The sequence below is a fragment of the Zootoca vivipara genome, chromosome 8 (genome assembly GCF_965207765.1).
Source record: "Zootoca vivipara chromosome 8, rZooViv2.hap1.1, whole genome shotgun sequence".
Taxonomy (NCBI): domain Eukaryota; kingdom Metazoa; phylum Chordata; class Lepidosauria; order Squamata; family Lacertidae; genus Zootoca; species Zootoca vivipara.
Window position 1 is genome coordinate 24395335 of NC_142591.1, and position 23825 is coordinate 24419159.

General features: G+C 43.5%; 1 protein-coding gene across 8 annotated transcripts in view; it reads left to right on the forward strand.

Annotated features, from left to right (window-relative positions):
- Positions 1 to 23825, forward strand: part of FARS2 (phenylalanyl-tRNA synthetase 2, mitochondrial) — a 201033-nt gene that overhangs the window by 59037 nt on the left and 118171 nt on the right. For all 8 annotated transcript variants that reach the window (XM_088675140.1, XM_035126401.3, XM_088675144.1 and 5 more), the window contains one exon: positions 3715 to 3846. In XM_088675140.1, coding sequence (XP_088531266.1) covers positions 3715 to 3846 — 132 coding nt within the window. The remainder of the gene's footprint in view (positions 1 to 3714; positions 3847 to 23825) is intronic.

Genomic DNA, 23825 nt, shown 5'->3' on the forward strand with positions numbered 1-23825 from the left:
TGAAATGATTTAATGCAGCAACGAAGGCATCAGTGCCGACAGCATCCCCGGAAACACCACCTCCTCCCCAATCTCAGTGTTGCTCACTAGTGATGCCCATTTACTCCATCACTGGAAAACAATTGAAGCATTGTGACAACAGGTTTGTTGACTTGTATCCAATGTTAGTCAGGCTCAGAGTAGACCCATTGACATTATTGGGCATGACTAACTAGGGTCCACTAATATTACTGTATCTCCTAACCCATTTTGATGATATCACAGCACCCCGACGATACCTTTTGCCACAAACAATCCATGCTCTCAAGAATTGTGTTCTTTAGCTTCTGACACCCCCACTACTACTACTACTACTCCTTCTCCTCCTTCTCCTCCTCCCCCTCCTCCTCCTCCTCCTCCTCCTCTGTTTGACAACTCTTTGTTGTCCCACCACGACTCCCTCGGTTCTGAGCCTTCTTCCCTCCATGGTTCCCTAGCTAGTTCCTGCCAACATTCCTTTGCGTCCAATCAGTCCATGACAATATCAAGGGCAGAACATTTCCAGGATCTCTTATGTAGGGACAGGATAGATTCCTGTCTGAAAATCTGGAGAGCCTTTGTCCATCATTGTAGACTGACTGGCCAGCCTCAGCCAGGATGGCCAGTTGTCAGGGATGACAGGAATTGTTACCACTGGACTAGGCAAATTTTGCTCTGAGACCCAGCAAAAATCTTGTATTCATTGCTGACATAAATATCTATCAGGGAAACACAGTTAGTGTTAGAATTCAAGCAATATGTTGGCACATTTGGAAGCTGTTAAAGAGAGTTATTTTTAGCAGAAAATCTAGCAAAGAATATTGTAATTAAAACTCCTACACAAATAATAAGGTGTCTAACAGTCCTTTTTTGCTGTCAATAATTTTCCTGTTTGGGGTTGGTATGAATACTTGTCATTTTTGCTTCATACAATCAACCCATGTCACCTCTCTGTTTTGAAACTATCTTTGTACATGATCCTGGATAAAATGTATTGGGTTTTTTGTGTGCAAGCTGATGACAACATTACACTGAAGGTAAACAGGGCAATAAGCAATCTTTCCAATGGCCAGCAAAACAGGGACTTTTAAACAGTGGCCTCATATTTGTGGACTGCAATCCCATGTAGGATAAGACAAGCCTCTACTGTGCAATGTTTAAATGGCCTCTGAATATTCATCTCACCTGGTTTTAATTGGACTGCATAATTGCAGACTGTTTTTATTATGCTTTATAATTCTGGGGCCTGGGCTGGTTATGTGTGAGCTTTTTACGGGAGTTTTTCCTTGCTGTATCTGGAGAAGCCAAGGCAGGGGGTGGGGGTTTAAATCTGGAACCTTTGGCATGCAAAGCATGTTCTCCATCTCTGATCTATGGCCCTTCAAAGCTCTTCCCATGGCTTCACTTTCTCAGTAATCTTGGCAGCCGGTAAGGCCGGTGTTATCAAGCTGAGTCCAAAATAATAGTGACTTGCCTAAGGCTACCTCCCTTGTAAATACAATGCTGGATAATGGATTGCCATTCGTCCATACTTCTTTTAATATGTATAGAAATGTAATTGATCTTCGGCAACATGGCAAAGCAATGTATACTGCAAAGCGTTTGTTGCTTTCTCTCGGATTTGTGCTCCCTACAAATTGGATGTGTTGTGTTTGTGTCACAGTCATATTGTTTGTTTATTTAAAAAAATACTTGCGTACCACGATTTCATTAGAAAAAAAGGCAATGCTGTTTACACACACACACACACACACACACACACACACACACACACACACACAGATTAACATCGTGTAAAATTTAAACTTACAGATCACCTGCTAACTGCTACAAAAAAATATTTTTTAAAAAATTGTCTTTATATGCCTGGCTACACGGTTGGGGCTAAGATTGAGGAGACCCATGTCCAAATTCCCCACTTACTGGATGACCTTGGGACAGTCACTATCTGCCAGCCTAACCTACCACACAGGGTTGTTGTGAAGGTGAAATCAAGGTAGAGGACCATGTATGCTACCTTGAATGTCTCAGAAGAAAGGAGAGGTACAAATATAGCAAATAAACAAATCATCGAAGAACATCTTGTAGAGCACTAGACCAGGAGCCACTTGAGCAAACAACAACAACCCTCTTGATAACCCTTTGTAGTCACATCAACCCATTAATTATTACCATGCACATTTACCTGTTATTCCTATAAATCAAGGCTGGGATAACCCGTAGCCTTCCAAATGTTGCTGGACTTCAAGTCCCATCATCCCTGACCATGGGATGTGTTGCACAGGAGCCAACTTTGAGGGGTCGTGTGGGCTTCGGCCTCCACAAAGTTAATGGGCATTCCCATTCAAATGGGGTGTGTGCGCGCACACAGCATCATGTGACCGATTATGTGGAGTGGGGCTTACCTGGGCCCCCACAATATTTTATGCAAATTGGCACCCCTGCTGTGTTGGTTGGGGGCTGATGGGAACTGGAGTTTCATCTGGAGGGCCGCAGATCTGCAAGTGTTATAAACATACTGCATACAGCAAATATTTGTTTTGCTCTTAAGCCGCTTTGGACTTCCCTTGGGAAGCAGAAATGGGGTATAAGGAATAAGTGAGGAAGATATTCCACTGAGGCAGGTTCCTGTGTGCAAAGCTGCACACCCCCCCCCCCGCTTCTGCCACATTTCACCTCTGGCCCTGTGCCTGCTGCTTGTTGCTCTCTTCTTGCCATCCTGCTTTTCCAGAGCTGTCTGAAAGTGGCGAGGTTTGGGTCACCTGTGCCACAAAGTGAGAGTCTTACAACTCAATTGTAAGTTGCACTGCAGGGGGCTGGACTAGATTACCCTTGGGGTCCCTTCCAGTTCTACAATTCTATGATTTCCTCCTCCCCCAAGACCATTTCCTTTATCCAGTGCCTTTGGTGTGCGAGAGTTTCCCCTCGCCATTTGGTTAATGGCACTTCGTTGTGTATATGTATTGGAAATATACCTGTACAGTACTTGATTAAATAGTTTTTAATTCATTATGAAACTCTATAAAATAGTCACAGGGGAGCCACAAATCAGAGGAGAAGAATGTTGTATTTAAAAGGGTGCAATAGTGCAAAAGAACACATGCCACCCTATGGAAATTTGCTTTGCTAAAAGAGGTCATTAAGGTAACAGCTTTAAAAAAAGAATAAGAATAAGTTTCAGTTAGTAGAACAAGCAACTCTTAATCTCAGGGTTGTGGGTTTGAGCCCCACGTTGGGCAAAAGATTCCTGCATTGCAGGGGTTGAGCTAGATGACCCTGGTGGCCCCTTTCCAACTCGATGATTCCATGATTCTTTATCTCTGGGGAGCTGTTAGTCATTTCAGGTTACTGAGCCCAACAAAATTACCTGCTTTGCAGGAAAATCTTGGGCTCATTTTCCCGCCATGCCAGGTGGTTGCTGCAGTTTGACAAATGATTGATTTGGTTTTAAAGGGTGCCTGAGTTGCCCAAAGTGTTTTTCCTATTAGAAAAGCCATGAGTGCTTCCCCCCCCCCAACAACGACTCTTCACAATATCCAAGCTTTATTGCCTTGCACTCACAAAAAGTGCTGTAAATTTCTATTTGTTTTCTGTGGCTTGCAGTAATTGATGTTGCTAACTGAAGGGCAAGTTTTGCTAAGGGTGGGAGAAGCAAGCATCTTAATCACCCCCCTTTTTTTGGTTTATATGGCACAGATCTCGAGATTAGATGGGTGGACTGCTACTTCCCATTTACTCACCCTTCCTTTGAAATGGAGATCAACTTCCAAGGAGAGTGGATGGAAGTCTTGGGCTGTGGAGTCATGGAGCAGCAGCTGGTGAACTCAGGTATGAAAAAAACGCCTTTGCTTCATTGACATCTCTATTAGCAGAGGCTTCCAGCGCAATCAGTTTCACGTTCCAGCACGTTGCCTCTGCTCGTAGCACATGCTCGCCGTACACCCACAGATCTGCATTAGCAGCAGTGCCTGCTAACAGCTCGGAGACAGAGAGCAGACACTGTGTGCTGCACCGCGAGGTTACCGCATTAATTGGTAAACCAGAAACTCACACCTCAGTCCCAATTATGCACAGTGTAGTGGGCGGGAGCTCATTTTGTTTTGGAGGCGGAATCATGCGCAGATTGTATTGTCTCCAAAGAAGTGTGAATATCCTTGGGTGCAACACAGGGTTGCTCAGCTTTGGGAAGGCTGTAGCACCTCTGCAGATGGTGTCAGGACTCAGTTTGAGCAAGGACTTCTCACCAAAAAGGCCAGTTTTTAATGTAAGAGGCTGGACCACATAATTATTTACTTTTACCCCAAGAAGCCCCTTCATGGATCAATGCCTTGTCGTGGCGAAGGGGCTTGAATAACTCAGAGAAGCTATGAGCTATGCCATGCAGGGCCACCCAAGATGGACAGGTCATAGTGGAGAGTTTTGACTAAACGTGATCCACCTGGAGAAGGAACTGGCAAGCCACTCCAGTATCCCTGCCAAGAAAACTCCATGGACAAAGACAACAGGCATATAAAAGTTATGACGCTGGAAGATGAGCCCCTCAGGTCGGAAGGCGTCCAACATGCTACTGAGGAAGAGCGGAGGACAAGTACAAGTAGATTCAGAGCTGATGAAGCGGCTGGGCCAAAGCCGAAAGGACGCTCAGCTGCGGATATGCCTGGAAGCGAAAGGAAAGTCCGATGCTGTAAAGAAAAATATTGCATAGGAACCTGGAATGTAAGAACCATGAATAGAGGTAAGCTGGATGTGGTCAAAAATGAGATGACAAGAATAAATATCGACATCCTGGGCATCAGTGAACTAAAATGGAAGGGAATGGGTGAATTCAGTTCGGGTGACTATCATATCTACTACTGTGGGCAAGAATCCTGTAGAAGAAATGGAGTGGCCCTCATAGTCAACAAAAGAGTGGCAAAAGCTGTAATGGGATGCAATCTCAAAAATGACAGAATGATCTCGATACGAATCCAAGGCAGACCTTTTAACATCACAGTAATCCAAGTTTATGCACCAACTACCGGTGCTGAAGAAAGTGAAATTGACCAATTCTATGAAGACCTACAACACCTTCTAGAAATGACACCAAAGAAGGATGTTCTTCTCATTACAGGGGATTGGAATGCTAAAGTAGGGAATCAAGAGATAAAAGGAACAACTGGCAAGTTTGGCCTTGGAGTTCAAAACGAAGCAGGGCAAAGGCTAATAGAGTTCTGTCAAGAGAACAAGCTGGTCATCACAAACACTCTTTTCCAACAACACAAGAGACGACTCTACACATGGATATCACCAAATGGGCAGCATCGAAATCAGATTGATTATATTCTCTGCAGCCAAAGATGGAGAAGCTCTATACAGTCAGCAAAAACAAGACCTGGAGCTGACTGTAACTCAGATCATCAGCTTCTTATAGCAAAATTCCAGCTTAAACTGAAGAAAGTAGGAAAAACCACTGGGCCAGTAAGATACAATCTGAATCAAATCCCTTATGAATACACAGTGGAAGTGAGGAACAGGTTTAAGGATTTAGATTTGGTGGACAGAGTGCCTGAAGAACTATGGATGGAGGCTCGTAACATTATACAGGAGGCAGCAACGAAAACCATCCCAAGGAAAAGGAAATGCAAGAAGGCAAAATGGCTGTCCAACGAGGCCTTACGAATAGCGGAGGAGAGGAGGCAAGCAAAATGCAAGGGAGATAGGGAAAGATACAGGAAACTGAATGCAGATTTCCAAAAAACAGCAAGGAGAGATAAGAGGGTCTTCTTAAATGAGCAATGCAAAGAAATAGAGGAAAACAATAGAATGGGGAAAACCAGAGATCTGTTCAAGAAAATTGGAGATATGAAAGGAACATTTCGTACAAAGATTACCATAATCAAGGGCAAAAGTGGTAAGGACCTTACAGAAGCAGAAGACATCAAGAAGAGGTGGCAAGAATACACAGAGGAATTATACCAGAAAGATATGGAGGTCTCGTACACCCCAGGTAGTGTGGTTGCTGACCTTGAGCCAGACATCTTGGAGAGTGAAGTCAAATGGGCCTTAGAAAGCACTGCTAATAACAAAGCCAGTGGAAGTGATGATATTCCAGCTGAACTATTTAAAATTTTAAAAGATGATGCTGTTAAGGTGCTACACCCAATATGCCAGCAAGTTTGGAAAACTCAGCAATGGCCAGAGGATTGGAGAAGATCAGTCTACATCCCAATTCCAAAGAAGGGCAGTGCCAAAGAATGCTCCAACTACCGCACAATTGCGCTCATTTCACACGCTAGCAAGGTTATGCTTAAAATTCTACAAGGCAGGCTTAGGCAGTATGTGGACCGAGAACTCCCAGAAGTGCAAGCTGGATTTCGAAAGGGCAGAGGAACCAGAGACCAAATAGCAAACATGCGCGGGATTATGGAGAAAGCTAGAGAGTTCCAGAAAAACGTCTACTTCTGCTTCATTGACTATGCAAAAGCCTTTGACTGTGTCGACCACAGCAAACTTTGGCAAGTTCTTAAAGAAATGGGAGTGCCTGATCACCTCATCTGTCTCCTGAGAAATCTCTATGTGGGACAAGAAGCTACAGTTAGAACTGGATATGGAACAACTGATTGGTTCAAAATTGGGAAAGGAGTACGACAAGGTTGTATATTGTCTCCCTGCTTATTTAACTTATATGCAGAATTCATCATGCGAAAGGCTGGACTAGATGAATCCCAAGCCGGAATTAAGATTGCCGGAAGAAATATCAACAACCTCAGATATGCAGATGACACAACCTTGATGGCAGAAAGCGAGGAGGAATTAAAGAACCTTTTAATGAGGGTGAAAGAGGAGAGCGCAAAATATGGTCTGAAGCTCAACATCAAAAAAACCAAGATCATGGCCACTGGTCCCATCACCTCCTGGCAAATAGAAGGGGAAGAAATGGAGGCAGTGAGAGATTTTACTTTCTTGGGCTCCTTGATCACTGCAGATGGTGACAGCAGTCACAAAATTAAAAGACGCCTGCTTCTTGGGAGAAAAGCAATGACAAACCTAGACAGCATCTTAAAAAGCAGAGACATCACCTTGCCGACAAAGGTCCGTATAGTTAAAGCTATGGTTTTCCCAGTAGTGATGTATGGAAGTGAGAGCTGGACCATAAAGAAGGCTGATCGCCGAAGAATTGATGCTTTTGAATTATGGTGCTGGAGGAGACTCTTGAGAGTCCCATGGACTGCTAGAAGATCAAACCTATCCATTCTTAAGGAAATCAGCCCTGAGTGCTCCCTGGAAGGACAGATCGTGAAGCTGAGGCTCCAATACTTTGGCCACCTCATGAGAAGAGAAGAATCCTTGGAAAAGACCCTGATGTTGGGAAAGATTGAGGGCACTAGGAGAAGGGGACGACAGAGGACAAGATGGTTGGACAGTGTTCTCGAAGCTACGAACATGAGTTTGACCAAACTACGGGAGGCAGTGCAAGACAGGAGTGCCTGGCGTGCTATGGTCCATGGGGTCACGAAGAGTCGGACACGACTAAACGACTAAACAACAACAACCCCAAGAAGGCTACCAGAGGAGCTGGCAGTTGTCGTCAGGCTTACAGTTTAAAAGATGACAAAGAAAAAGAGATTGGGAGAGAGGCAGGGAAAAGCAAGTATCAAGCGCACTTCTTAAAAATGCACCATTTGGGACAGAAGCAGTTCAAATAGCCTGACGGTTTAGCTGCCACTTGGTGTATACCAGAAGGCGTATCTCCACCCCCATCCTTCAGCCTGGACACTGAGATCCAGCACTGAGGACCTTCTGGCGGTTCCCTCACTAAGAGAAGTGAAGTTACAGGGAGCCAAGCATAGGTGTGCCCCTAAAAATTTTCAATCACCCTGGTAGGCCCTCCCCTCCCAACGCTGCGCCGTTGATCAGGGCACATACCGCTCTACTCAGTATTTTCAAGGTTTCAGGAAATCCTAAAGCATCCTTCAGTTGTCACTGTTTGGCCAGCTAACAGCTTGTTTAATGTGTCGGTTAAAAAAAATGACAAGGCACTGAAAAAGTTGCCAATAAAGGTCTTTATATGAACACACACGCACAAAACATTATGACAGATTGAAGTTGAGCATTGGAATCTTATTAGCTATGCTTCTTCCTTTTTTAAGATACGAAATGCTTCTCTTGGGAGTGTGCCTGTTCAAGCAACGGTTGCCTTGTTCCCTATACGTAAGCAATAAGAGGAATATGGTAGGAACATTGAGGGTAAATCAAAAGGCACAATCCTTGTCCCCAGCGAGTTTGAAACATCAGAGCATCGTCACATGTAATTTATGATGAAAAGAGTTTGTTCCTTGGAGGGAAACCTGAGGACATTTCAGGTTTCAGTGAAGTCTCCAAACCTTTTGAGGTTTCCCTTTTTTGAACGTTTAGTTGTGAGTGAAGAATTTCATTGCACTGCTTCTTCATGTCTTATAGATTCTTTGTCGGACCTCTTATCCTCTGTGTTCCGAAAGATAATGCCGCACTGAAGAGTATTTTACTGAGAAACCTTTCTTTGATTTGTTAAGAAACCTTTCCTTGATTTCACTTATTTTTGAATAGAAGTATGCACTGAACCGCTGAAAAGTCAGAGAAAGGGAAGGGCAAAAGCTTTAGCAGGTGTTGCTTTCTTCCGCCTCTGATTTTCTTTCTCTTTGGGCTTCTTGGTTAAAGATTCTGCAACCCTTGTGTCTCGCTTCCTAGAGTGTGTTTCAGCTTCCTCTCTATCCTATACCTGAAAGTGAACTTCATAGCACATGGCTCACGCCTATAGTGAAATTTGGAACTGCGGAAAGTAAAATCTGTTCCTTGGCCTGCTTTCACACAGGACAGCCTTAGCATGATGAATGTAGAATATACCTGACCATGAGAAGTAAGCAACTGGACACCCCAATATAGCAGCCTAAGCCTAGTTTTAAGTTTACTAAAAATAAACTCCACTGTTTTCAGTGGTGCTTAGTCCCAAGCTGTGGTCTAAACCACTGAGCCTCTTGGGCTTGCCAATCAGAAGGTCGGCGGTTCAAATCCACGCAATGGGGTGTGCTCCCGCTGCTCTGTCCCAGCTCCTGCCAGCCTAGCAGTTTGAAAGTACACCAGTGCAAGTAGATAAATAGGTGGCGGGAAGGTAAACAGTGTTTCCGTGAGCTCTGGTTTCTGTCACGGTGTTCTTTTGCACCAGAAGCAGTTGAGTCATGCTGGCCACATGACCCGGAAAGCTGTCCATGGAAAAACGCCGGCTCCCTCAGCCGGAAAGCGAGATGAGTGCCGCAACCCCGTAGTCTCCTTTGACTGGACTTAACCGTCCAGGGGTCCTTTACCTTTTTACTCCCAGGTTAAGTGTGCTTAGCATTTTAGCCTGAGTCTTTTAAGTCAGGGGCAGGCAAGGGTTTTTTTGTTTTGTTTTTGCAAGAATACCATATTAGCGCCTGCCATTAATGGTGCCTTGGACCAGTTTCGTCCCTAAGGAGCCAGACAGCATGGGAGGTGCAGGCAGGAATATAGACCTAATTCTGTGCCATAGTCAGGCTTTGTTATCCTTCCTGTCCCTCCTCATGGATGTCTTGGACAACTACTGCTACCTGTGCTGCAGGTTGCCCACCATGTCTTAAATTGGGATTCTTATAATAATTAATTATAATTTTATTATTTATACCCTGCCCATCTGGCTGGGTTGCCCCAGCCACTCTGGGCAGCTTTCAACATCTATAAAAACATAAAAAAGTCAAACATTAAAACTTTCCGATACAGGGCTGCCTTCAGTGTCTCCTTGACATCTGACGGGAGGGCGTTCCACAGGGAGGGCTCCACTGCTGAGAAGGCCCTCTGCCAGCTTCCCTGTAGCTTCACTTCTCACAGTGAGGGAACTGCCAGAAGGTCCTTGGAGCTGGACCTCAATGTCCGGGCTGAACGATGGGAGTGGAGACGCTCCTTCAGGTACGCAGGGCCAAGGCTGTTTAGGGCTTCAAAGGTTGGGACTAACGCTTTGAGTTGTGCTTGGAAATGTACTGGGAGCAAGTTTTTCATTAAACTCACAGAATGGGCATACCTGGGTACATCTGAACTCTGGCTGTTCCATTGTGTGCTCGTTGTGAAAATCAGGGGTCTTTAAATTTTTGGCTATTCTTGGTGGCAAACCTAAACTTGTGGTTGCCGAGATACTGACTCTCCTGAGGGGGGAGGAATAGGGCCTTGGCCCAGAGATGCTCGTGAGAACCTCCAGAATGCAGCTGCAAGCCCAGGAGAAGGGCTGTAGCTCATCTGGGCCATATTGTGTTTCCAAGGTGCTTAGGGCAGCCCTAAGATACAGTGTGATACAACGGAGCCCTAGTCTCCCCTAAGCTGGGAACTGCAGATAGAAGATTCAGGAATTATCCTTCCAGTTGTGCTGAGGGCTCCCAGGGCATCAGGAGCAGAGATTGACTGTGGGGATGAACCCTCAGCTTAGGAGGAAGAGTGCTCGTCGCCATTTTGAATGAATTTGTGGGTTGTTCGTGAATAAGTGAAGCATGAAAGGGATTCCACTTTCTTCTCATAACAGTTTCAGAGGTTGTTTATTTGTAACATCAATGTGTTGTGGCACCAGACTATATATGCAACTTTCCATTTAAAGCAAACCAAAGAAAATTGCCCTGTCCTCTTCCTTTTTTGGAGGGAGACATGTTAAATCTGTTGATAGTATGAGCCTGGAGAGTTGGGTGAACCTGGTGGTACGAAATTTCAGAAAACCTTGGCATGCAAAAAATGAATGGAAACGAGAGAGGAAAACACATTGAATGAGGTAAATGTAAGGGATTCTGTGATGGGACATACCTTTCAGACTGCAAGCTGGTTTTTTGGCAATATGGAGTATGCACAAGCCCAGAGATGTGTGTCATACTTTGAATACTGTTAGCACTTATTACAGGCTGTCTATAGCCTATGGCATGGCTCATGTTGTCTACTAATGGCAATAAAATGACCCTCAGGATGGCTTGAATTGCACACCCTTGTGTTAAGCAATTTTCAGTCTGACACGTGGAAAACCGTCCATCACGCATAGTGAGTAATTAACCAGTAGCTAATGGAAAAGGCATGCTCGTGTTACCTTGCAGGCATACTTTTACTTGTTTAATTTATGAATCCGTTCCAAATAAATTTTTGGAGAAGCAGTCTTTTGAAGCATATATCAAGCTGCGGACTGTGTTTTAGAGAAAAGAGCTTTTAATGCTTTGAGCCTTGCAGCTCATATCTTCTTTGCAGAAAATGTCTTATGAGTTGCATAGATGTCATGCAGCAGGTGAGGCAGGTAGCCTGGTCCATCTTCCCAATAGCAACGTCTCTGTGTTTGGAAAATGCAATTACTCGTCGATGAGATTAACCATGTGCGTTGGGCCTGGCTTTGGTGAATTTGGGAAAGTCCATGAAGCTCAGCTAGCCGGGAGTCTTGAATGTGGGGCAAACCATTCTGGTGATGGCATTTGCAAATGCAGCTCAGGTTGACTGGGCTGGAGAGGCCAGTGAACAAATCATTGTGTGTATCACCTCTGCCTCTTTGACCTTGACTTGATATTCAGCACAGTCCTAAAAGGGAGTGTCAGAACTATACTGCTGATCACTTGAATGTAAGGGTGGACAGAAAAGGAAGCCATCTCTTTCTTGTTCAGTAGCACAAAACAAAATGGGGTGGCAGCTGGTATTGGTTCTCTTTTATTTGAACAAAATCTCTCTGAAGTACAGTAGTAAATTTTGGTTATCACCACATGGGGACTCCCACATAAGAAATCTTCACTATGAGCCACTGTGAAGGACAAATAGTGTCAAGGGCACTTGAACGTGTCAAAAAGTAAAATGCGAATCAGTTCTTAAAGTTGCTCATAGATTTATAGTACGTTTTTAAGACTTGCCTGTCAGGCTGTCTGTATGGAAATGTGATGTGTGAATCAGCTCTTAATTTCTATCTAAAATGGCTGTGACAAAACCAGAAGGGAAAAACATAGTTTGATAAATTAACACCTGTGCCACAAAAACCTGTCATTTTGTTCATCGTTACTTAGATTTCTGGCTGAACAATGAGTTGTTTTTCAAGGCAAAAACAAAACTGTGAGGGAAAGTTTTTGGGCAGTGAGCCAGGTGCAGTGATATTTCTCATTTCTCATATTCAGTTACTTATTTCAACGTATTGCCTACCCAAAGGCTGAAGGTGCATCATGGGTGTACAAAGGAAGAAGTGCATCATGGGTGTACAAAAGAGAGAGGGGTGTGGAATGCCCTCTTGAGGGTGTTGCACCTGGCACCAACACTGTGCGTTGGCATATACACTATGCCCAGATATGTTACATAATGATATTTTCAGCTGGTTGTATGCTTTTGCTTCTCAACTGCATTGCACTGTTGGTTTGCTGTATAAGATGTTTGCAACTTTAAATATATTTGTATACTAACCTGAAATCCAGGTTTGGATAAAGGGATGGTTTAGATGGTTTATACATTTTAAAAAGAAATATTAAGGCCTGTTCTGCTAGTCGAAGAAAGCGCCTGCTAGCACAACAGCCCCCCCCCCTGTTCCTTCCATGTACCCTCTGAGCTTTTTCCAAATCAGGTATGGAGAAGTGGGAGAACCCCTAGAACAGTGAGCAGGGGAGGACAGGGAGAGATTGCCCCACCAGGCAAGACAGAACAGTCTCCGTAGCATTGCGTTGAATTCCACCCTTAAAACGTAGATGCATAAGGCTCTAATCCTAATGCCACTTAGCTGGGAGTAAGCCCCAATGGAATTCAACGGGACAAAGTGAGTGAGTAGATAGGATTTCCTCAATAGCCTTTTCCTCATTTGTCTTTGAAGAGCTCCGTAGCTCCACAACTGGCATGGTTGGGCGCTGCAGCCCACCTGCCCTTCAGTCGGTCAAGTTGCTTCTTCTTCTTGGGGGTGGAGGTAGAGGGGGAGCAGGGAGAGGTAGCAGTGAGAGTGGCACATTGCAGACTCAGTGGCACGAGTGCCGGATTGGTTCTTCTGGTACATTTGCACCGTGCCGGCTTCGTCACCACCTTGTCGCTCCCCCTATACTTTCTGGTAAGCAGTAGCGATGTGACCGACGAAGAGATCAGGTGAGCAGCAGCAGCATCCTACCATGTCATCCACTGCTGGGTTTTTCTTGTGTTGCATACAGGTCTCTGATGCAATCTCAGATATATTCAGTGAAAGGATCTTGGGCAATGGGGCTGGAAAATGCCTCTGCCTGAGATCTTAAGAAAACCGCTGTTCGTCAGAGAAAGATGGGACTGATAAAGAATAAGACAGCTTCATATGTTTCTGTATGTTCCTTCTTGCTCCCTCATCCCAATTCCTCCTCCTCTGGTTCTCTTTCTTTCAACCAGACCAAATCCCTTTATCTTCTCCAGCTTGCTTTTAAACTTGCACTTAGATATTGAATGGTTAGGCTGCCCCATTTACTTTTCTCCTTTTCTTTTCATTAGCCAGCCTCATAACCTTGCCCAATTATCCTCCACTCACCTCCATCACTCCTCTCCACTTAAGGCAGTGGTTAAGTTGGTGGCAGTGGAAGCTGTGAATGTTTGTGCTCTCCCACTATCTGTTGCTCATAGCTACACCCACGCACAGTGTGTTAAAAACATATGCATCATTTGTTTTCTCCTTCTCCTGTAATTTGTCTTTATGCCTATATTTAATTTGCCGCTGAGATTTTTTTTGAGCTTGCATTTTGTCTTAAGAGAAGCCTGTAATGTTTTGGAAATGTTGACTCCTCTGATTTTATCGTTTCTGACACATCCATTATGTATGCTGCAGTTTGATATTCGTTGGAAGAATCAATATAGCCTTGCTCACAATCTGTGTGTGTTTGGATAGGAGGAACAAATATTGTCTTGTTGTATGATAATCCCATTACATCTTTTTTCTAAGAAGCAAGTTATTTGTTTGAAAGGAAGGCTGGATTTCTGAAAGTTGTGGTTCTCTCTTGAACTTCTGCTGGGGTTCCATGTGGTACACAGCTTTGCTTCTGCTTGCATAGCGAGCAGACAAGCTGGCAGTTTAGCATAAGACAGGGCTTCTGAATGCAGAAGTACAGGTCTTCCGTGCGGATAAAGCTCTGTAGTGGATTAAGGAAAAACTTGCATGCAATGTGATACAAAGTGAGCAGGGATCATATCTGTTTAACTATAGTCTCTTGGAAATTAAGAACTGGGCAAAGATTTATAGGGAATTCTATGTGTAAGGATACCCATGGTTTATGGAAAAACAAGTTTTGCAAACTACACTGCCAGTCACTAAATGAAGAAAAAAACTATCTAAAGAAATATCATCCAGGCATTCATACAATTAAGTGGCTATGAGCCCTTTTTGGTATCTGGTAACTTAGATGAAATTACTGCAATCTACCCTGAGCCCATGGAGCACGGGTGGCGCTGTGGTCTAAACCACTGAGCCTCTTGGGCTTGCCGATCGGAAGGTCGGTGGTTCGAATCCCCGCGATGGGGTGAGCTCCCATTGCTTGGTCCCAGCTCCTGCCAACCTACAAGTTTGAAAGCACACCAAAAAAGTGCAAGTAGATAAATAGGTACCACTCTGGCAGGAAGGTAAACGGTGTTTCCATGCGCTGCTCTGATTCGCCAGAAGTGGCATAGTCATGCTGGCCACATGACCCAGAAAAACTGTCTGTGGACAAACGTTGGCTCCCTTGACCTGTAAAGCGAGATGAGGGCCGCAACCCCAGAGTCGTCTGCGACTGGACTTAACTGTCAGGGGTCCTTTACCTTTACCTTTATACATGAAGCAAAGAGGGTATAGAGCACATTCCTAAATTTTGGGTTATTAGTCTGTGGTTAGGTTCCAGGATGGAGGGAAGCATAGCTCAGTGGAAAAATAGCACAGGTGGGAAGAGAGGTAAGCACAGGAATTGTCACACAAACGTATATACACGCAACACCCAGGAGATTCTCACAACACTAAAGGAACTGCATTCTATATAGCTCTCACAACAAGTAATGAAAGTCTACATCACATTTTCACAAGGTGGTTGACATCCATGCTCCAAAAAGGAAATGTGAAGACTGTGTGCAATAAATGGGAAATAAGCATGCATTTATTGCATTAGGAAGATGCAAGGTTGAATCCAGACTAAGTTGCACTTACGGTAGTTCCCAGTGAAATCAACGTGAAAAGAAAATAATGAGAGAACCAAGTCTGGAACCAGCATATTGTATAGAAAAGCCCTTGGCAAGGATTTTGCAATTCTCGAAAGGCCTGGAGTTGGACTGAGAAATACAGAAGTTGTTCACTTCTGTAAGGGGAAGTCATCTTAGATTCTGAACAGAGCTGCCACACTGCAGCACAGAACTGAGACCGAAGTGTGTTGCTCAATGAAGAGCCTAGAAGTGTGGCTGATCATTATTTTTCCATAGGAGATGGTGTGTACTTAGTAAGCCAGGTGTACGTGTGTTTGGGTTGTGGGAAGGGATTGATGTCGTTGAAGTACTAGAGAAGGGTATTGGGACAGAGGGGTATTGATTGGAAGATTGGTTTGTGTCAATTTGGTAAACCTCACCTGCCCTCTGCTTAGTGCTCTCATTTGTTAGACAGATACATTCAATTAGGAGCTGCGTTAGAAAAGGTTGGGTAGTCTATGTCAGGAACAACCCGTACAAATTGTTGTCACTTAGGGTATTCTATATTTATTGTGTTTCTAGCCATCTTTTCCTCCAGGTTGTTGTACACAGTTCTCCCCCCTACCTCACAACAACCCCGAGAAGCAACTTAGGCTGAGAGATTGTGACTGGCCCAAGATCACCCTGTGAGCTATATGGCTGAATGGGGATTTGAACTCGTCTCCCAGGTCCTAGTCAAACACACTGACCACTACTCCACACTGGGTAGACAGTCCTGGGTCAATGGATCAATAACATGACTTGCTACAAGGCTGCTTTCTGTATTCCTAATCATCTAAAAACATTTCTCAGCACCAAATGTAAGAAAGAAGCTGGAATAGTCTCACATTCCTGACTTTTTCTGGGACTGAATGGCCCTCGCCCAACAGTGAAAGATGGAGCCCAAATATTTATTACTAGTATTCTGCCCATTTCAAATGAACAAGTCAATAAAAAGTGTCAGCTGCTCCAGATGCTTAAAAGTATTTTTTCCACCTAAATAGCACCAATGAATTATTAACCAATTTTAAAGTGATGTCTCATTTTTCATGAGCACTTCAGACACAATTAGGTTATGCAATCTGATGATTATATAAGAAGCACCAATAAGTACTGGGGTCTGCATTACAATGAAGTTACAGGGAGCCTTTATACTGAATAGTGTATGCAACATAAGAGCTGCTGCTATATAATGCTTTTTTAAAAAAAGAGATAGAATTAATGCTATTTTAGTAGGCTCACAGAAATGTTCTAATGTTCCAAGGATTATTTTTTTTTTAATGCTTGTCTGAATAGACCAAAAGCCTTGACATTCTGAGTCTCTCCCCCCCCTCCTTTTTCTTTCTGGAAATAAATGTTAAGTGTCTTTCTTAGTCTAGCGGGTGAAGAAGCTGTTCCCAGGCTGATTGGCACAATTTTGTTTTACCTCTTCTGCAGCACCCGCTGGCAGCCTAAGGTGAGCCTGACCTTTTGCTGGCTCACCTCCCTCTCTTGCAATGCACATCTTTTGCATGGCAAGAGGTGTATCTCAAGAGCAGAAGAAAACTCCTGCATTCTTCCTAGGCCCTCGGTGTGGTCATTGCCCTTAGACTTAGGATCTCGTAGGAGGAAGAAAGGATCAGATATGCAACTAATTGGAGCTCCTAATCAAAGCAGGACTTTTATGTAGTGAAGCGCCCTCTCTTCTCCCCACCCAAAAGAATCTAGGGCAAAGAGTGAGCTGAATAAGGAATAAAGACAAATATAAAAGGGGCACTCATAGTGGGCTCCTGGGTTTCTCCTGGAGCTGAAATGAGAGACGCCCATACAAGTGCATCAAATGCTGGTGTAGCAGTCCATACTTTTCTCATTCTTAAATTGGGGCACCCACCTTAAGAAAAAAAAAGTTGCCTGTATATTTGTGTTATGTTTATTATCCTTTAAAAAAAGAAAAGAAATAAGTACAAAACTAACTTGGGATCCAGGTTGAACGAAGAGTTCTTGGTGACCTTTTGGGAACTGATAAGTGCTGTCCATAGTCAGCTTCTGCTGTAAATAAATAAATAAAAAAACACCTTTTATTTTGCCTCCAAAGCTCAATCCTGGAGATGAATAAGCATATATTGAACTGAGTGCAGCGAGATGTTTCCAGAAGAGCCCCACTGCTCTAAAAAATGTTTTGTCTGTCTTCATCATATGACGTTCAGATGCCTAAAGGGAAAGGGAAAGGTACCCCTGACTGTTAGGTCCAGTCGCGGACGACTCTGGGGTTGCGGCACTCATCTTGCTCTATAGGCTGAGGGAGCCAGCATGACTAAGCCGCTTCTGGTGAACCGGAGCAGCGCATGGAAACGCCGTTTACCTATTTATCTACTTGCACTTGACGTGCTTTTGAACTGCTAGGTGGGCAGGAGCTGGGACCGAACAACGGGAGCTCACCCCGTGCGCGGGGATTCGAACTGCCGGCCTTCTGATCGGCAAGCTCTAGGCCCTTCACCTGCCTAAAATGACCCCAAAAAGTTAGGGCCAGTCAGAATTTTGAAAGGGGTGTGTGTGCTTAAACTAGCAATCTAAGCAAGATTGCAAAGTATTTGAGCATGAACTGTCCAGACAGCAAATGTACGTTTGGGAAGACCTGATTAAAGCAATTTGTACCTGTTTGCTTGCTTATTCCTAGTTCCCTGTCTTATGGGCTGTAATATTAAATCAACACAGAATGTTGGAAGGTGTAGCTTGAATTTGTCTCAATAGCAGAGCGAGAGCTATTTAGCAACAGCCAGATGCAGTGTTCCACTGCATGGAATGCAGATGTTGGTTTCGTATTGGAGTGCAGTATTAGAAACTCAGGTATTTAAGCTAGGTGCCAAATCGCTCCTTAAACCAAGATTGCAGTCGCCAGAATGGAATGCCTAGTTGCCATTTTGGGGGAAGACAGCTCTAAAGTCTTATTTTTCGAATGATGGGCTGACTGTGATTCTCAGTTGAACATCTAACTAGTTCAGATGGCAACCTTGAGCTAGATTAAGAACTTTGAGAACTTAAAGAAGAAAAGTCACTTGATCCAGGGACAGTCCACATGCAGGTGAAACTCGGAAAATTAGAATATCATCGAAAAGTGCATTTATTTCAGCAATGCAACTTAAAAGGCGGAACCAATATATGAGACATGCAAGGCAAGATATGTCAAACCTTTATTTGTTGTAATTGTAATTATTTGTCGTTAGGCAGGTCAATTATAAATGGAATGTAATTAATGAACTGTAATAGCAATGTTTATTTTTGTATTATTGTAACTATTTGTTTTATTACTGTGGAATTTCCAAAAGAAAGCATTTGTAAAAATTAAAATAAATAATAATAATAATAATAATAAGTTGCATTACTGAAATAAATGCACTTTTTGATGATATTCTAATTTTCTGAGTTTCACCTGTATATATTGGCCTATTCCAGCCTCTTTTTTTCTTAATGGTGACTGCTCCTGCTCAGGCTGCACAGAAAAAAGCATTTTGGTTCGAGAAATTCATTCTGAGTGTGCAGATAAATTGTAACTGATAGACATCTACAGGATGGGGTATTAGTGTGTGAAAACAGTCCAGATTCAATGATCCCCCAGATTGTGGAGATGCCAGGCGGCATCCTGGTGCCCACTTGGTCGCAAGTGGTCCAAGCCCAGGTGCAAAACGCGCCTGGCTAATTTCAAACACTGTTGGAATGCCACCACCTGTAACATCTAAAGGAAGACAAGAGACATCTCACTGTTATGTCTATGATAGATCAAAACGCTCCCTGATATGCTAACTTTTCAAGCATCAAATTTTTGATATAGGGAACATTCAGGTGGTGTGACAGCACTTCTTGGCAGCCTGAAATTTAATGGCACACTTTCAAAGAACTCTAGTACAGATTGGAACACACAACACACGTGTTTACGGAGCATTTCCTCCCATATGTACAATGGAACCTCGGTTTATGAACACCTCAGTTTATGAATTTTCAGTTTACGAACACCGCAGACCCATCTGGAATGGATTACCTGTAATTCACTTTCCATTACTTTCAATGGGAAAGTTCGCTTCAGTTTATGAACGCTTCAGTTTATGAACAGACTTCCGGAACCAATTGTGTTCATAAACCGAGGTATCACTGTATTGCTTCCACTTCCCTTCCTCGTTGAATTTTGATCAGCTAGAGAGATTACGATGTTTCGTCTGCCACACCCTTCACCCAAACGAGAGCTTTTTGTGTGTGTGTGTGTACCAAGCCTGAGCGGTAATATACAAAATGTGCAAAATTTTAATTTGTGCTTAAAATGATTGTGAAAAACTAATCATGGTGAAATTCAAGGAACGAGGTGTGCGTGAAATGCAGCAGGCTGCAAATGTGATGGCTTTGTGAACAGAGTATGTGTAATCGTAGGGCGAAAAGCCTTCCTGGCTCCAAGTATCCTAACTGCAATGGCAATAAGATAAAAAAAAATATATAGTTTTCTTCCGTTTGTGCTAAAGAGAATTTCTCTCGCTATTATAATCAAAGGCTTCTAAAAACAAACAAACAAACAAACCTCACATTAACTTGTTTTCCGGAACATGTTTTGAGTGCAGGCAAGTACTGAGGATTTGGAGATTGCGGGGCGGGAGAAGTGTCTGAGTCAGAGAGTGAGTGACTGTGGCACATAAAACGTTTAGCTAATGAATTATTCCAAAAGAACAAGTAGATGGAAGGGAAATCCTTCCTGTGACTCATAGTAGTGCAGACTATATTGGCCACTTTTGTTCTGCACTGTCAGTGACTGGAATTCCTAATGCATCATTGACAAAAAGTTCTTGCTTATGGAGTTGGTGATGCACCTGAGTGCATTGCAGATTTTACAGGGGGGGGAAGGCCCTTCCAAGTAGGAGTAGCATAAAACCCACATGTAGGTGGTCACATCAGACAATATTTCGTATGCATAGTTCTTGCTGGATAGTTCCCATGCTGAAAACCAAGTTAAACTGCAGTTTCTTGTGGAATGTTATGCAGCTGAAACCTTTAGGTTTAGGTTGTTGTTGTTGTTTAGTTGTTTAGTCGTGTCCGACTCTTCGTGACCCCCTGGACCAGAGCACGCCAGGCACTCCTGTCTTCCACTGCCTCCCGCAGTTTGGTCAAACTCATGTTCGGAGCTTCGAGAACACTGTCCAACCATCTCGGCCTCTGACGTCCCCTTCTCCTAGTGCCCTCCATCTTTCCCAACATCAGGGTCTTTTCCAAGGATTCTTCTCTTCTCATGAGGTGGCCAAAGTATTGGAGCCTCAGCTTCAGGATCTGTCCTTCCAGTGAGCACTCGGGGCTGATTTCCTTAAGAATGGATAGGTTTGATCTTGCAGTCCATGGGACTCTCAAGAGTCTCCTCCAGCACCACAATTCAAAAGCATCGATTCTTCGGCGATCAGCCTTCTTTATGGTCTTTATGGACCATAAAGAAGGTTTAGGTTAGGTTATGTTAAAGTTGGTTGTTTTTTGGTCAGATTGTCAGCTTAACAGCCCCCAAAGTGTCACATGCGAGATTTAAAAAGAAATAAAACAATAAAATCACCATTCTCGAAATTCAAAAAGCAATACAGCAATACTTTACAAAACAGCAAAGCGATAAATATCAAGGGATCATCAGTGCGTGGATAGCTCAGTTGGTTAGAGCATGGTGCTGATAATGCCAAGGTTGCGGGTTCGATCCTTATATGGGACAGCTGCATATTCCTGCATTGTGGGGGGGGGACCAGATGATCCTCAGGGTCCCTTCCACCTCTACAGTTCTATGATTCTATGACCACATCTTCAATGACCATAACTCAATGAGAAAACATGGTATTTAGCATCTGCCTGACTACAGAGGAGGGAACAAAAAAAAACTGATGAGGAAGGGAATGCTAGGAATTCCAGAGACTGTTGCATATACTCTATACAGTTAAAGCAATAATTCTGGGAACTATAGTTTACCCCTTACAGAGCTACAATTCTACAGTTTCTCATGATTCTTTGGTGTGGAAGTATGTGCTGTATGTGCTGTATGTGCTGTAAATGCATGATATCACTGAGGAGAAAGCCTTCTTTCATATATTCATCAGCCTAATTTTGGATAAAAGCCAGCTGTGTTGTTGCTGTTGTTGTTTAGTCGTTTAGTTGTGTCCAACTCTTCGTGACCCCATGGACCAGAGCACGCCAGGCACTCCTGTCTTCCACTGCCTCCCGCAGTTTGGTCAGACTCATGTTGGTAGCTTCGAGAACACTGTCCAACCATCTTGTCCTCTGTCACCCCCTTCTCCTTGTGCCCTCAGTCTTTCCCAACATCAGGGTCTTTTCCAGGGAGTCTTTTCTTCTCATGAGGTGGCCCAAGTATTGTAGCCTCAGCATCAGGATCTGTCCTTCCAGTGAGCACTCAGGGCTGATTTCCTTAAGAATGGATAGGTTTGATCTTGCAGTCCATGGGACTCGCAAGAGTCTCCTCCAGGACCAGAATCCAAAAGCATCAATTCTTCGGCGATCAGCCTTCTCACTTCCATACATCACTACTGGGAAAACCATAGCTTTAACTATACGGACCTTTGTTGGCAAGGTGATGCCTCTGCTTTTTAAGATGCTGTCTAGGTTTGTCATTGCTTTTCTCCCAAGAAGCAGGCGTCTTTTAATTTTGTGACTGCTGTCACCATCTTCAGTGATCATGGAACCCAAGAAAGTAAAATCTCTCAGCCCTTTTTGAAGCTCTTAATGGGCTCTCAGTCTCCTATGGGTGCAAGCAGTCATTCACATGGGTGCAGGTAGTCCTGGACCCAATGGTTGTTAAGCGATTTAAAAGTCACAAATAGCACTTCGATTTGGGCTTGGCAACCTGGCAACTGCATTCTGCACAAAAGGTATCAGTTGTGGTTTCTGAATTTCTGGATTTTCTTTGGAAGGCAACTCCACATAGGTCATAGAGTGCATTACAATATTTTAGCAGGGACATGAGTGAAAGCACATGTGACAGTAATCAGATTTATCTTCTCTAGGGAGGGCCACAGCTGGCTCACTAGCCAAATCTTTTCAGAAGCAGCTCTGGCTATAGACATCACCTGGACATCTGGAGCAAGCTTGCAAATTTATGCCAAAGCACAACTTGGTAGGGTAGTTTGCATGTATTTAAATACACATATCTGCTGGAACTACACAAGGCATCATATGCTTATACAAATAACAGCTAATGGAGATTAGCTTGAACACAGTGGGCTGGAGGCTATGTATTTCTGTGCATCAGTACGCACAGAAACTGTCACTTAGGAACATTATAAATGGCAATTTTGGTGTGTGTAACAAGGGCTGATGATGGACAAGGCTGGAGAACTATAACTAACTAACTAACTAACTAACTAACTAACTAACTAACTAACTAATCCAGAATGAAGACCATCCTTCTTTCAGCATGACCACTTCAGATTAGAATTCCCAATTCCACTCATGTCCATTCAGAAGTAGAAATGAGAAAATCTACAGTTGCTGAAATTTCCTCCTCCACACAACTACTAAAGGTAAATGTGGTGATACCATTGCTGTGACCCACCTGAGATCAGGGTGCTATCTACTTGTGTAACCCAATCTAACAGCTGAAGACCAGTACCTTTGAATGCATCCAAAACTTCCCTTTGGCTGTACATTGAAGGGCAAGATTGGTCATGGCATGCAATTGTTGTTCTCTGTTAACTCACTATTACCCCTGATAAGCTTCTAAGGAAACCTACAGCTCCCTGGAAGAACAACTGTTATATGCTGCACTGTCTGAAAATCACTGATATATATTACTTCAAATTTTGCCCTCCATCGTGCTCTTTAAGATCAATCTCTTTTTGAATCCAGACTCTTTCTATTGCCCTCCCCATTTAAGCATTATCGGGTTTAGGATTCCTCATCAAACAATGCTTTGAATGGCTTGTAAAAGTCTTTGCTTAGCTGTGCATATGCTTAGCTGAGCTGCTATATGCTCCTTTGCTTCGTACATTTTTTATCCCATCTAAAAACATTCTTGCACTGCAGTGACTGCAGTGCTTAAGGTTAAAAAAAAAGGCAGATAGTTTTATCTCTGCTGCAATCCCTTTGCACCCAAATATTCAGAGGGTGCTTGCCAAGGATCAGCCACCGGAATTATAGCTACACCTCTTGTGAAGGGGCTATCAAAAATGCAAAGCAAGGCTGCTCCCTTTACCCACTGCTCTGACTTAAACTATAGCAAGGAGATACACATCTATAAACAAAACACCCACCCCGCCCTGGTAGATCAAAAGTCAGTAGCCAGCTGTGAGTTGCTAAGAATTTTTGTGATGTTTCATAAATTTTACAAGGCATCCCTCCCTCATAGATTAGTGTTTGGACACGTACAGTAATCCACACAATATAATTCACGAGCAGGGAAACTGTGGCCCTTCAGATGTTGCTGGACTCCAACTCCCATCGGCCCAAGTTGGCGTGGTCAGGATTGATGCGAGTTGTTGGAACATAGGGAAGACCACAGGTACCCTATCCCAGTGCTAATTCAGCCATAAGATGGCAGCACCCTGCTACATCCAGAAATGAACCAAGGAACAATGTATATCTTGGTGTCTTCATTTATTTCTTTTTAAAAAGCAAACAAACCATTTTTATTAAGTTTTCAGTTTTACATTTCAAAATAAACATTTTAC